Below are 14,629 nucleotides of genomic sequence, written 5' to 3'. Positions count from 1 at the left end.
TTGGTTAGTTTGATAAATTTGTTTTTTATTTTGGGTATTAAAAAAAATGACCGCATATATTAAATCTATCATTAAATATATATTCATATAACAATTTCGTAATTTTTCCAGAATATTAGCTATGATTTTAATACTTCTAAGATAATATTAAAGATGAGTAATAATCTGAATTCCATTATTATTAAAATTATAATATGTTTTGATTTTCTGCTTTCAAAAAATATAATTACAAAATGACTAATGTAATATGTCGAAACAATGAAAATGTAAAAATTTATATGAAACTAACATGTTATCTCTCCATTCGGAGGCGAAGGTAGTAAGACGATAAAGAAACTAAGCCTTTAATAAATTCAATATTTTCAATTTTATTATTTGAAAACTTTACTTTTCATAAAAAAATAATATACTACTAGCCGTTCTTATAAAATAAAATAAAATAAAATAATACTTATTTATCCAACATCTTCCATCATAATTTTTTGGTTTTGCCCTGTTATCAGTCTCTCAAAAGTCAAAACAAAAACAAAAACAAAAAAGTAAAAATGTTATCAAGAAACTACCACTGCATACAAAGATAATCTTCAATTCTTCATAGTTTGAAGGGGTGTCTGTCAAACTTTCAATCTATCCGGAAAATATTTAATTACAGAGTTTAAGAAGTCAAGAAAGTACTTTCCTCTTTTTTTAATTCCTGATCTCTGTCCCCCTTTCTCACTCTTCTCTCTCTCACCGCTACTTTCCACAACTGCTCTTTCTCTCTCGTGCGCTGTCGCTGCTCGTACGTGTCATCAATGGATCGACGCCGCAATCTTCTCTGCCTTATACTCGCACTTCTACTTTCCGTGTCCTCATCCAGTAAATTAATTCTCAGTTGTTTTTCAATTTGCATTTGTTCCAGTCTTATAATTCAAGCAGTTTTTAATTAGCCTTTCCTTTTTCTCAAATCACGTAATAGGTGCACAGTCCTACCTCGGGGTGAACTATGGTGAGGTGGCCGACAACCTCCCCTCTCCCGACGCCACCGCACGCCTCCTCAAAACCACCACCATCTCCAAGGTGAGAACACTTCCGTAAACTGATTGAACAACAATGTAGAATTTATACTATTTGAACTTGAGATCTTTTTCTTGAAGGCATAACATTACAATTTATTATTGGAGTATATACAATCCAATTTATATAGAATTTTAACTGGCCAGTTGGTCTAACAGCTCTAGATGGTGGAGAATAAATTATTATACCCTTTTTTTGTCCTGGTAAACTGTTATGTTTTCTTTCTTGAATGTACCCTTCTTTGCTTGTTTAGATTATTGCTTTTTATTTGTTCTAATTGGTGTTTTGCTTAACTCTTTCTAGGTGAGATTGTATGGCGTTGATGCCAACTTTATACGCGCAATGGCTGGGAGCAAGATTTCTCTGGTGATCGGAGCCTCCAATGGAGACATTCCATCACTAGCGACTGATCCATCTGCTGCTAGCCGTTGGATATCGGCCAATGTTCTTGCATTCCCTGACTCCCAAATCTCAACCATATCAGTTGGTAATTTTTTTTTTTTTTTTGGAAATTTAGTTTTTCTTCCTTTTGTTAATTTGAAATTATATTTGAAAGCTGGAACGGGTTTTAGATTTGACATTCTAGACCTGATTAGCTTGCGTCGACAAATGGGTTTTAGTTTAATTTTTGGCAGATCATTTTGTGACTTTGGAGCTATGCTATGGAATCACTCTCTTATGTGTGGGAATCAAGATAGATTTTATATATTTTATACTAGTCTTTTAGTGGTCGCTGCATGTTGTTTTTTTTTATGGTAGGATGTCAATTGCCATCCTACAATTTTGCATTGATTAAAAAGACATATTTCCACCCGCTGCATGTTGTTTTAATTAGCTTTGCTTTATAAAACAGAGTTAGTCAACCAAAAGCATTGTTTTCTAATTTTCTTTTATGATAACTCATCTATAAGGAATTAATGGCCATCGCGATGATAATTGTTCTTCATATTCTAGTTTTCAATATCATTTTTGCTACATTTATGAAACAAAGTTACAAAATTCGACCTTGTACAAACCAAATCACGCAGGTAACGAGGTCTTGGAATTAGGTGATGCCTCCTTGGCTTCCCAGCTCCTCCCAGCCATGCAGAACCTGTGCAATGCGGCTGTGGCAGCCGGCGGTGCCGCTGCTGGTTTAAAAATCACCACCGTAAATACCATGGCAGTTCTCTCCCAGTCCGACCCCCCTTCCTCTGGTGCCTTCCACCCAGACCTGAACTCCAACCTTCAACAAATTGTTGCCTTCCTGCAAAAGACCAATTCACCCTTCATGATTAACCCCTACCCTTACTTTGCTTACCAGAGCGATCCCCGGCCAGAAACCCTGGCTTTTTGTTTGTTCCAACCAAATGCGGGTCGGCTTGATGCTGTATCAAAAATTACATACATGAACATGTTTGATGCCCAACTTGACGCGGTAAAGTCAGCGTTGGGACGGTTGGGCTTTCCTGGTACAGAGATTGTCGTGGCTGAGACGGGTTGGCCTTACCGAGGTGACTCTAGCGAAGCTGGTGCTAATTTAGAGAATGCAAAAGCATACACAACAAACCTAATCTCTCACCTTAGGTCTCAGGTCGGCACCCCACTAATGCCAGGTAAATCAGTTGATACATACCTCTTCGCACTATATGACGAGGACCTTAAACCGGGACCTACATCAGAGAGATCTTTTGGTTTGTTCCACCCTGATCTGACCCCGACATATGATGTGGGTTTAATGTCCGGAGGCACTTCAATTGCACCTTCCACTACCCCTCCTCAGTCAGGCAATTCATCCAACAGCCCAACAAGTAATATGTGGTGTGTGCCGAAGAATGATGTGAGTGATCCTGAATTGCAATCGGCTCTGGATTATGCATGTGGACAGAAGGTTGTGGATTGTGGCCCGATCCAACCTGGAGGGGCCTGTTACGAACCAAATACATTGCGATCCCATGCAGCTTTCGCCATGAACCAATTGTATCAGGTGGCTGGAAGGAACTCGTGGAATTGTGATTTCAGTCAGTCGGCAGTTCTAACATCAACAAATCCAAGTAAGTTAGATTTTTAATATTTAAAGGTTTTGTCATTTTGTTTAGAGTGAGGAATTTTGCAGCAATGCCCTTGAAAAGAGCCTTTCTTATTTAAGGTTCTCCTAGGTGGGTGATTTTCTTGATCTTGCAATACTTTAGACTAGAGTGAGTTCAAGTCATTTTTATTTAACTTAATTTGGTGTTAATTTATTAATGATTGTATTAAACTTAAGACTTTTGCATTTAGAGTCCTTTTTTCTCTATTGGAAAAAGGGATAGTGAAAATGACATTGGTGTGTGCAGAGTTTTTTTTTTTTTTTGAGTTGAAGCCCATAGGCATGTGCAGAGTTTCTAAGGAGCGATGCAATAGTGCACTTGTTTGAGGTTACTTTAGGCAAAATAAGATGGAAATTAATTCATGATGGGGATGCTAATTGATGGTCTCATACTTTTTCTCCCTTGATGTATAGGTTACTCATCATGTGTGTATCCTGGAGGTCAATAATAGATAGATTGATGGTGACAAAAGTAAAGATCAAAATGTATTTTTCTTTTTTCTTTTTTCCTGCCTTTTATTAGAGGCGATCAATAATGTTGTGAGGTGGCAATAATAAATAAATTATGGAGGGAACATCCCAGGTACAATAATTGGAGTGTGGTAGTGGTGGCGGCCTGGCGGGGGATAGTAACAGGTCTGATCTGTTTGAATTAAAGAGTTCAGTGCTGTTTAACTTGTGCAGTATATTCATGTGTGTTTAACTTATAAGTTTTCTTTTTCTTTTTTTATTTTTTAGAACATTTAATTGTGTACTTAGCTGGAGACTGGAGGTGAGAAATAATAGGCGTTTTTTTTTAAGTACTTGTTTCCAGTAGCTATCATTTTTGTACCATTTTGTGTGTGATCACGTAAACTCTATCAACAAGATCATCTAAAATTTATGGAGTAGAATATAAAATATTCAACAAAATAAGTTAAAATTTCAAGTTTATTTGACTCAATTTTGCAGAATAAGTTCACCTTTTGAGTTGATTTTGTTCAATTTGATAGACTGGTGAGTGGTCACTACCAGGGTTTGGTCATTTGTTTGTACCGTGCGAACTGTTCTAATTAATGGAATGATTTTACTTGATTAATTTTATTGTGTTGCAAGACAAGTGACTTGATATGTTTACATTATCTAAAACAAACTGTTTTATAGTGTCTTTTTTGGGACAACAGCCGTATTAAATTGTTCTTTACAATTCTTATAACAAAATTACCCGTAAAGGGCTAGGATCAAAGAGCTTCAAGTCAATACTACTCTCAATGCTATGTCATCCTAGTAATATACAGGCTCATTGTTCGTTCCGATTTTTTTATTTATATCCAAAAAATAAATAAAATTTTAAAAAATATCTAAATCCTGACTGAAATTCAAAAACTACCCAAACCGGTTATCCAATAACCGGATTTGGGACAAATGTCCGGTCAGTGGTTTCCCGAATTCTCAAAATATAACCGGTTAGTGATTAACCGGAAAGTTGTGTTTTTTTTAAAAGAAAAAAAATAAATTTCTAAATTTTTAATTTTTTGTATTAAAATATTAGAAATGTTGAATATATTTCTTTGAAAATAGATGGAATACAATATAATTTGATTTATTAGAAAGACTGCAACAAATAACCCGGATCAATATTTTTCAGGCCAGATTTTTCGCGGCTGTAAGAAAAATTAATATATTTCTTTATGTGTTATTGGAAAAAAATAAAAATGTTTAGATTCAGAGTTATTAATCTCGGTTCAAAAGTCACTTCTAGGTAATCCAGAAAATATTGTGATCTTTCTAGTACATTTAATTTATAAAAAGTTGTATCTATTTTGAGAATTATTTTTAAAAAACAATAATTAAATAAATTAAAGTTTTTGTTTTTTTTTTTCAAAAATACGCCGGCCTCACGTGTTTCTACTTCCTAAAACACGTTGAAATCTGTTCAGTATTTTCAGAAATTTTGACTGTCGATCCAAACGTGAGGCCGGCGTATTAAATCGTCAGCCAAATCTCGGTCTATTTTCTAAATAATAAGGGAACCAGTTACTTTTTTTTTTTTTTAAATAATAGCCGTTGTCCTACTCCTAAAACGAGCATGACAAGCCGGGAATTTGTTGCTTGTATCCCGGCCTTCTTGTATCCCAAGTTTTATTTTATTTCTCTACACATATTTATATGGACCTTTCTTTTCTAAAATAAAAAAATCGTAAGTTATAATTAAACAACATCGATAGAAGATATTCAAAGATATACAAATTAATACACAACTAGTCGAGGTTGTAATTTTTTCCTTTTTCCTTTTTTGTTTGATTTGAAAAAAAATATTAACATTGTCAAATTAGTGGATTCTTCGAGTTACTTTTATCACCCTCAGCCACTTCCGATATTTCTTATGCAGCATTAAAAGAAAATCAATATTCCCATATGCATCAAAATAGTACACACACTGCAAATTGCGACGTTTCCTTGAGACCGAATCGTCTGCCCCCCTGGGGGTAAGAAATTTCTGCCCCAAGAGTCACTGCGGGTGGGCTCAAATTTAAAAACAGTAACAGTAATGAAACCTTTTAACAGTAACTGGTCCCACCCCGCAGTGACTTTGGAGGCAGGAATTTCCTGCACCCCGGGAGGCAGGAGATTCGGTTCCCGTTTCCTTAAAAAATTGAGAACTTTTTTTTTTTTTTTTTTATGTACACTTGTTTTTATGAACGTGTTGAATGGGATTTGGTGATTTTGACATTGTACACTTGTTGATTGGTAAAATGTTGAAAATTGTGAAAAGAACAGCATCCTAAAAATATATTTTCTCATTATTTTAAATTACAAGTATAAACTATGATAATTTTGCAACGATAACTTTGAGAATTTATTCGTGGATAGCTTGACACACATATTTATTTCAAATATTAAATTATTCAACACTTAACGGATTCAATTTGGATATTTATTGTTTTATTATTCATAAAAATCCCCAACCTCGTCTTTTTTTTTTTTTTTTATAAATAACAATACAATTTATCAAAATTAAAAACGTTAAAAATTTAGTAGTTGTCTAATTTTGTAATAAGAATAAGGAAAAGGCTATCCACGATTAAAATTTAAAGACCGTCAATTTAATACATCGTAATTGATCATAATAAGTTATAAAATAGGCAATATCAAAGTACAAACGGAACTTAAGGTGATCAAGTCATTGTAAATTAATTGGTTAAAAGTCAAAACTCATTACTAAAAAAGAAAGAAAGAGAAGTTGATTTATTTCTTTAGAATAGCGTGTACTGAAAACAGAAAAAATAAATAAATTATGAGATGATTTAGTCTATAGCGAAATACGTCATAGACTACATATTTCTGTATATTAGAAGGCGTTGGAGTACTTAACGTATGTATTATTTTGATTAATACGAGGATTTTGAGAGGGGTTTATTTTTTTTAGTATTACAAAAAGAGAAAAAATGTCCCTTCTGTTTTTGTGTCATATCTCAGAATTCTGAGGCGCAAGTGATAAATTCTAACCGTTCTTTTAGTTTGACAAAATCTCAAAGAAGACTCTCTATAATTTTAATAGACACCATATTAAGTTTAATTCGGCTGAGTTTAATCTGGATCTTTTTTTTTTTTGTTAAATTGCACCTCAGATATGGAGACAGACTCCTTTTACTTTCAGTTTCTCCTCAAATTTATTTATTTATTTCAAGATTCTCTTCAATTGAGAACGCAAATCAGAGAGTATCGGAACATCTCATGCAGTGTTTTAATACTGGGTTTATATGCGGCATGAGGAAAGCCACCGCATACCGTATATGCGGTATGCGATATTATAAGTGAATTTTTATGCGGACTTATATATGTGGATTTTAAATGAAAATTTATATATATATAAATAAGTATACGGTAATATGTGGTACAAACCACTGTTAATCTACTCTAAACTGATATTCTATCACTGTTAATATACTATAAATCGGTAATATGTGATATAAACCACTGTTAAAATACTCTAAACTGGTATTTTTATCACCGTTAATATATTCTAAACCGATAATATATTTCAAACTGCATATTCAAACAAAATATAGATTTTCTATTCCAATTGTAACCGAATTGAAATATTCAACTGAATATTTAGTCCAATAAACCGAATTTTACTAAACTGATTCTCATGAATGCCTGGGCGATTCGATTGCCGTCAAACATGGCTTATTCTGGGCCTTTGGGCCCGTCCATGCAACGAATAGTTATTTCGGATCAGACTTGCATTGGACCGTTTGATTAATTAATAACGATTCCGACAGCATGGACCGCATTCTCTTTCCGTACAACTGGACAGCCCTCTGAATTTCTTATCGGTTGGCAGTCACCCGTTGGCCGAAGAATGTGTACCCTCTGAATTAATTCAAGAGAGAATTTTTTGAATTAATTAATTTTAACCGTGCAGAGCTAATTTGATTCCTGTCTTCTTTAATATTAGTATAGATCTAGTCTGCACAAATTTTAAAACAAATCAGACGGTTGAAATTCATTCCTGAAAGATATCGAACCCACGTCTTCTCTGTGACTGTCATTTTTTTTTCTAAATAATTATCCTTCTGTCATATACGATACAATTGGGTGGATCAGATGTACACATTCAATCTGAACTCTCATCACACAACTCTCTGGCGAGTGGCAAGTGGCAAGTGACTAAAGTGGTAAGTCCTGTGCACTAATCTCCTATCGTGTACAATTAACTCTATACACCAGGTTCATTCCTATCACTCTTTGCGACTCTCCTATTACTCCTCGTCGACTGCGAGTCAAAGAAGGCACTCTTCACTGCTCATTCTCTCTTAATTCCAAGTTTCAACCAAACTATTTCTTCTCAATTGCATCAAAATTCGCGCTCTATATTCTCTACCATCGCTCCTGCTTAGTCAGCTTTTCTCCATCTCTCCTCCAGCTACCAAACCGTATCTATTTCTCGTTGAAACCCATAATTCAGATCAGATCGAACATAAAACCCTTCCAATGGAGACTTCCATTTAGTAAATTAGATTTAGGGTTTGCGAAATGTCTGTGGCAGAGCTGAAGGAGAAGCACGCTGCCGCCACGGCTACTGTCAATGCCCTGAGGGAGAGGTTAAAACAAAGGAGGCAGTTACTTCTCGATACTGATGGTGAGGTCTTCTCTTTCAAGTGTGCGCGCGCGTGTGTTTGTAATTTTGTTGAATTTTTATGGGATATTCTTTTGTTAAGATCTAGTGTTTAGTATTTATTTATTTATTTATTCCCTTTTGTAGTGGCAACTTATGCAAAGAGCCAAGGGAAGTCTCCAGTTAACTTCGGTGCGACGGATCTGGTTTGCTGTCGGACACTTCAGGGACACACTGGCAAGGTACTGTGAAAATTCTATTAAAATACTTGCAGGATGCTCTTGGTTATTTCAAAACCTGAAAACTTGCATAATGCATTGTGTTTCAAGTTTCAACAATTGGTTTGTTGATGTCTGGTTTGGGATGGACGTGCAAACCAGTTTACTTTCTTCTTCCTTGTTTGCATTTGCGTGTAGCTTCATTGCTGCTGATTACAAAAAATAGGTTACATTTTGAAGCCAACTTCAGTAATTGTCAGGTTTAAATGAGGCACAATTGCACAGACAATTATAAATTGAGGGAAACTTTGGTTCAATGGAGGATTCATTGTGGTACAATTGCCCAGACAATTATAAATTGAGGGAAATTTTTGTTCAATGGAGGATTCATTGTGGTACAATAGCACAGTACAAAGTGATTAAGGAAAATATGGGTTGACATCATATCAGATTACAGACAATTGAGAGTTATCTGGGTTGGATTGGATCATTTTATTTCATTTCATTTATTACTTTATTTGGGGATGCTAACCAGTAGTAGTTTCAGCTTTCTCACATAAAACACTTCAAAAATAGTACCTTTACGGTGTCACTGTAACTCAACAAAAGCTTATATCTATTCCAGGTGTATGCCTTGGACTGGACCCCTGAGAAGAACTGGATAGTGAGCGCATCACAAGATGGGAGGTTGATAGTGTGGAATGCACTGACGAGTCAGAAAACACATGCAATAAAGCTGCACTGCCCATGGGTCATGACGTGTGCATTTGCCCCCAATGGCCAATCAGTTGCTTGTGGTGGCCTAGACAGTGCTTGCTCTGTGTTCAACCTCGGTTCTCAATCTGACAGAGATGGTAATGATTAACATTTTTTTTACTAATCTCTCTCTCTCTCTCTCACTCACTCTCACTCAATTGTATTATGTCATCTTATGTAGAAATCAGAGTTAGATTTGGTTCCACAGGTCTCTAGAACAACCTCAGTAGGCTCTGGTCATCATTCTTATTGGATAGTATTGGTAGCAGCCTATATCTGCTGATCCCTTGAACGGCCTGTACAATTTAATGCTTTGGTATCAAGTAAGCTCTCAAAAGAAGAGATAATTTTGAAATAAATGAGTTCGATTAAAGCTCCAACTGAGCAGGATTTAGTAATTGAAGTTGATATATTACAGTCATTGGCAGTTATGTCTACTACCAGTTTGCTGGATGTTACTTTGGTTATGTTATTAGGTCTTGACCTAGACTGAATTATTTTCAGAAGCAGTTTGGTTATTTGATAACTAGGTTAGTTTTTAGCAAGAGACAGAGAAAATGCAGCCAGAGATATAACAAAGAACAAATAAGATAGAAGGGGCAAAGTTGATTTCCCCAAAAGAACACTCAAATATTTATTTCATCATAGCTTGTTTTTCTACAATAATATTGGACCCTTGAAATAGACTTAAAAAGACTTGATAACCAAGAACAACCTTACGTAAAAATTTAGAATGAAATTAAAATAAATCACATTACATTAACAACGGCAACCTTTTTTGCCCAATTGATCAGTTGCATAATGGATCAATCCTATTTCGGTAAATAAGTAATTGAATCCTGATCAAATCAACTTGTTACTAAGTATATTGTATATGGTCAGAATTTAATCAAATTTTGAACCCACTTTTGGCAAATCAGCCGACCCAAATAAACCTAGACGGGACTTAACTTGACCATGCAATTTCTTATATTGCACGGTGTCGTCTCTGCTGCTAGAATCTCATCTTGAGATTTCTTCTGTAGAAGAGATAACATCATTGACTCTGGCTGAGGAGTTGATAAGAAGAATGCCGGAGTAACAAGTTCTGATAAACCTGCCATGTAATTCTTCCATGGAGGTACCATCCATAATGCAAACTAGCGAGATCCCCCTAATTATATTGTTCGTGTGTATACTCGTGATATGGAGCCATGGTGGCAGCCCTTCCGTCAGTATGGATGTAAATAAGGCTGCACAGACAGGAGAGGATTCCATGATTGAGATTGACAAAGACTAGTGCTGCTTCTTTGATCTGTTACCACCTACCCATGATGCTCCTATGAGAAGTATCTGAAAGCTTGACGATTTGAGCCCTTGATTTATTAGATTAAGCTTAGTTTGGCACCAGTTAGGCATGGAGCCCTGCATGTCAGAATTAAATCAAATTTGGACCCAACTTTTAGCCTATTAATCAACCAACTTGGCTAAACTTTAGACTACACTTGAATCATGCTAAATAGCATCATGTGATCTGCATTGCCTTATAGACAGACTATTTGAACCAATACATTCAAACTCATGATGATGACTTGACTAAACCTAGACCATATTAACAATTCATTCATTTTGAGTATTGTTTGATGATGCATCAAGGACCTTTAATTTTGAACTGCTGAAATTTCAAACCATTTGATGTATGGTGAAACATGCACTGAATATATCACTTTTTATAGACATCATATGTCATACATATTTTTTCTTATATTATTGGATTTCAAATTAATCTTCATATTTGAAGATTGTAAAAGTAAATTATCATCAAGGTTGGATATCATGCACCCAAAAGTTAGATCTTAAGTTTGAATTGAACCAATTGAGCTTTTCCCTCTACCAACATCCACACCGAAAGTACTAGTCTGTTACATTTGATATTCTAACTAAAAATCTAATTATCCAAACCCTAGAACCTAGAACTGAATAACACCAACAAGAAAATCTTATATGAAAGAGTATACAACACCGCTACCACAAAACCATACTGCGCGGAAAACAAAGAGGAAGCTGAATAATATAGTTCTCTTTATCAGGTAACATACCGGTGTCTAGGATACTATCAGGGCACAAGGGGTACGTCTCATGCTGTCAATATGTGCCTGACCAGGAGACGAGGCTGATAACCGGCTCTGGTGACCAGACATGTGTGGTCTGGGACGTCACCACTGGTCAGAGGATTTCCATTTTTGGAGGTGAATTCCCATCAGGCCACACTGCCGATGTACTCAGGTGACTGGTTTCTTTCTTGCAATGACTTTTTTGTGGGCCACAAAACATCAGCGGCTTATATTCTATATTTGCCTCAGTTGTGTGGTTGTTATGTTGTTACCTAGTTAGGATAAAAAGATAGTGGCAGTCAACAGTCATCATCTCAATGGGTACTGTATTTTGTTATGTTGTTACCTACAAGTGAGATACCAATATCTGCTCTATCAGAATTTCAGAAAAAAGAAAAGAAAAAAAAGATACCGATATCTGTGAGACAAGAAATGTATTTCCAATTCCACATGAACAGCAAAAGCATTTCATTTACTACAACAATTTAAGTTACAAAAGTACTTATTTAACTCGTGTATTCATACTATATACCTTTGGGTGCTTTGAACAGTCTCTCAATCAGCTCCACAAACCCAAACATGTTCGTCTCTGGCTCATGTGACTCAACTATCCGGCTTTGGGACCTGCGCATTGCGAGCCGGGCAGTAAGAACATATCATGGACATGATGGTGACGTCAATGCTGTCAGGTTCTTCCCTGACGGCTTCCGGTTCGGCAGTGGCTCTGATGATGGCACATGCCGCCTCTTCGATATGCGTACCGGACACCAGCTCCAGGTGTATGCCAGGCAGCCTGATAAGAATGATGATGAGTTTCCAACTGTCACCTCAGTGGCCTTCTCAATATCTGGTCGGTTGATGTTTGCAGGATACTCAAATGGGGACTGTTATGTGTGGGATACTCTTGTTGCAGAGGTGTGTCATTATGTTTTGTTAAATTTTACTGTTGAATCACTGGTACATTATATTTTTCAAACCAAAACAGTAATGTGCCGAAGCTGGTAGCTCTTCTTGAAGACTCTCCTGGCCAGAGTTAGTTGTTTGGCCAAGGGCCAAGCTAAAGAATATCTTTAGAAATGAGAACGGACCATTTAACTGGATTTGATATGTTTCTTTGGAATTCAATATGTTTGACCATGGTACATTATGAATTTGCTATGATGCTCCTAGGTATTATTTACTGCAATCCAACTTGAGCATAAATTTGCGATCATTAATGAACTGACTGAGCCTTAACCATGATTTTTAATATTTTTGATTTTATATCATGTTTGTCAAGGTCTTTTTATTCTTTCAAAGTAACCATGTTACTTTGACTTACTATCTATTTCACATTCTTTTTCTTGAATACCTTGAAATTTTTTTCAGGTAGTACAGAACTTGGGTGCACTGCAAAATTCTCACGAGGCCCGAATAAGTTGCGTTGGTTTGTCGGGAGACGGAAGTGCCTTGTGTACTGGAAGCTATGACAAAAATCTCAAGGTTTAACCTAACAGTTTAATTAGTGTTTCTTTGTTTTTAAGGATGAAACAAAATACTGAGATTTGGTGAAAGAACATAAATGTCATAATCTAATGCTCAAAAATAAGAAGTAACTTTTCAAACAGAGGTGCTTTTGGTCAGGTGGGCACTCGTTTTACAGTACGTACTTTCCGATATTATAAAACTCTGTATTAACAATTAAAATCTACTACCATTAAGGAAAATATAAAACTGTAAATCATATATTGTTTTTAAAGAAAGTAAATGTTGAATAAAAAAATGGGCACTCACTTTACTTTGTTGTACTTTCTGATATTGGAAGACTCAGCATTAACAATTAAAATCTACTACCAATAAGGAAAATGTAAAACTGTAAATCATATATTGTTTTTAAAGAAAGTAATGTTGAATAAAAAAATGTGTACTTTGTACGCATAACAGTTAGATGTACCTAATCACCTTTCTGAGCTTAGGAACACTAGCTGCATTCCTTTGTTGTATATATTGAAAACTTTTGTACTGTTTCGGAAGTTCTGTATCATTACTACTTTAAAATAAGGCAATGATTTTCTAATTCGTTCTTGAACAAACACTTTTACAGATTTGGGCATTCGGGGGACAACGGAAGGTCATCTGAGCGGTTATATGGAGCTTTTTGTGTCAGAGGATGATCTCATCAGAACTTCAATAGATGTTTTTTCTTTGTTGTACAATGGCGAGCCTTTTTTTTCAATATTCTCAGTTGTATGATATCGTATGTAATCTGTGAATGCAATTTTTTTCGAGCAGTGTTAGATAGGCTAGCATTTGTCAAGGCAGTGTGATAGTTATATTATTGACATTTGTAACAACTATTTGGTCGATGATTAAAGAGAAAATTTGGTTCTCCACATGATAATGATGTAACATCCACTGACTGCAAGCAAATATATGTGGAGCCGAAAACCCTTGTGCTGGTGGGACAATGATCAGAGTTGCAGCAAATGAGAATTTTGAAGTGCCAAGGATAACTTTGAGGGTTGGTCCCATTGCAAAGGAGTGCGTATCCGTGATCAAAGCTGCAACAAATGAGAGTTTTGAAGTGCGAAGGAGAACTTTGAGGGTTGGTCCCATTGCAAAGATTGTAATATGGTTAGTGTTTTAAAAATCGGTTGTTATTCGGTATTCGGAAAGTCACCGCATATTGTATATACGGTATGCGGCTGCATATACATATTTTTATTCGGATTTATATATATGAATTTTAAAATGAAAATTCATATTAATTTGTATACAAAGAAAATATTTATAATTGACTGTACATGTTAAACTGATGATGAAATATTAAAATATCGATCCTTATCTCATACTAAATAAAATACTGAAATATTCATATATTGATCTCAACTCGACCGAATATGCGACTGAATATTCGAATATGCCTCTGAATATTCGAATATGCCGTCGAATATTCAAAACCGTACATTGGATCGAATACTCATTTTCTATTCGGATTCCAACCGAATACGAATATTCGGCCGAATAGACCAATTTTTAAAACACTAAATATGGCAGATAAATTCAATATTTTCTCCACGCCCCGAGGGATGTCCCGCACCTCACTCAGAGGGACCCAGGCGTCACCTCGCACCCCAGCCTTTCGCCCCCCTCTTCCTGAGAGGTGGCGTCCCTCATCACGCACCCCCTCACCCCGAGGGGCCGAGCTACCCTTGCCTCGCACCCCCTCATTCAAGGGGCTGGCGAGTCCCCCACCCCTATCACCCGCCCTCCCCCGAGGAGACAAACACCCTTTAGTATTGTCATAACTTTTATCTACTACGAAAGGGTGGGACGTGGGAGTAAAGAGAGGAGC

The 14,629-nt window shown here is 36.0% G+C and overlaps 2 protein-coding genes across 2 annotated transcripts; both read left to right on the top strand.

Annotated features, from left to right (window-relative positions):
• Positions 1-618: 618 nt before the first annotated feature.
• LOC144572341 (glucan endo-1,3-beta-D-glucosidase-like) lies at positions 619-3,876 on the top strand. Its single transcript, XM_078321881.1, has 5 exons — positions 619-858; positions 959-1,059; positions 1,360-1,543; positions 2,085-3,089; positions 3,539-3,876. The coding sequence occupies exons 1-5, from the start codon at positions 795-797 to the stop codon at positions 3,571-3,573; spliced, it is 1,389 nt and encodes a 462-aa protein (XP_078178007.1). The 5' UTR covers positions 619-794; the 3' UTR covers positions 3,574-3,876.
• Positions 3,877-7,797: 3,921 nt separating this feature from the next.
• On the top strand, positions 7,798-13,664 carry AGB1 (GTP binding protein beta 1). The gene is made up of 7 exons (XM_078321940.1): positions 7,798-8,252; positions 8,376-8,470; positions 9,072-9,300; positions 11,272-11,467; positions 11,847-12,210; positions 12,664-12,777; positions 13,379-13,664. Exons 1-7 carry the CDS (start codon positions 8,147-8,149, stop codon positions 13,412-13,414), a joined length of 1,140 nt encoding a protein of 379 aa, XP_078178066.1. The 5' UTR covers positions 7,798-8,146; the 3' UTR covers positions 13,415-13,664.
• The last annotated feature ends 965 nt before the right edge of the window (positions 13,665-14,629 follow it).

Source organism: Carex rostrata, chromosome 20 (assembly GCF_964058835.1).
Source record: "Carex rostrata chromosome 20, lpCarRost1.2, whole genome shotgun sequence".
Taxonomy (NCBI): Eukaryota; Viridiplantae; Streptophyta; class Magnoliopsida; order Poales; family Cyperaceae; genus Carex; species Carex rostrata.
This window is presented reverse-complemented; position numbering and strand designations above follow the sequence as displayed.

Coding starts and splice junctions, on each gene's coding strand:
- LOC144572341 (XM_078321881.1), top strand. CDS start 795: ATGGATCGACGCCGCAATCTTCTCTGCCTTATACTCGCACTTCTACTT. Junction 1,060..1,359: donor AAACCACCACCATCTCCAAG/GTGAGAACACTT, acceptor AACTCTTTCTAG/GTGAGATTGTATGGCGTTGA. Junction 1,544..2,084: donor AATCTCAACCATATCAGTTG/GTAATTTTTTTT, acceptor CAAATCACGCAG/GTAACGAGGTCTTGGAATTA.
- AGB1 (XM_078321940.1), top strand. CDS start 8,147: ATGTCTGTGGCAGAGCTGAAGGAGAAGCACGCTGCCGCCACGGCTACT. Junction 8,471..9,071: donor TTCAGGGACACACTGGCAAG/GTACTGTGAAAA, acceptor TATCTATTCCAG/GTGTATGCCTTGGACTGGAC. Junction 12,778..13,378: donor GCTATGACAAAAATCTCAAG/GTTTAACCTAAC, acceptor ACACTTTTACAG/ATTTGGGCATTCGGGGGACA.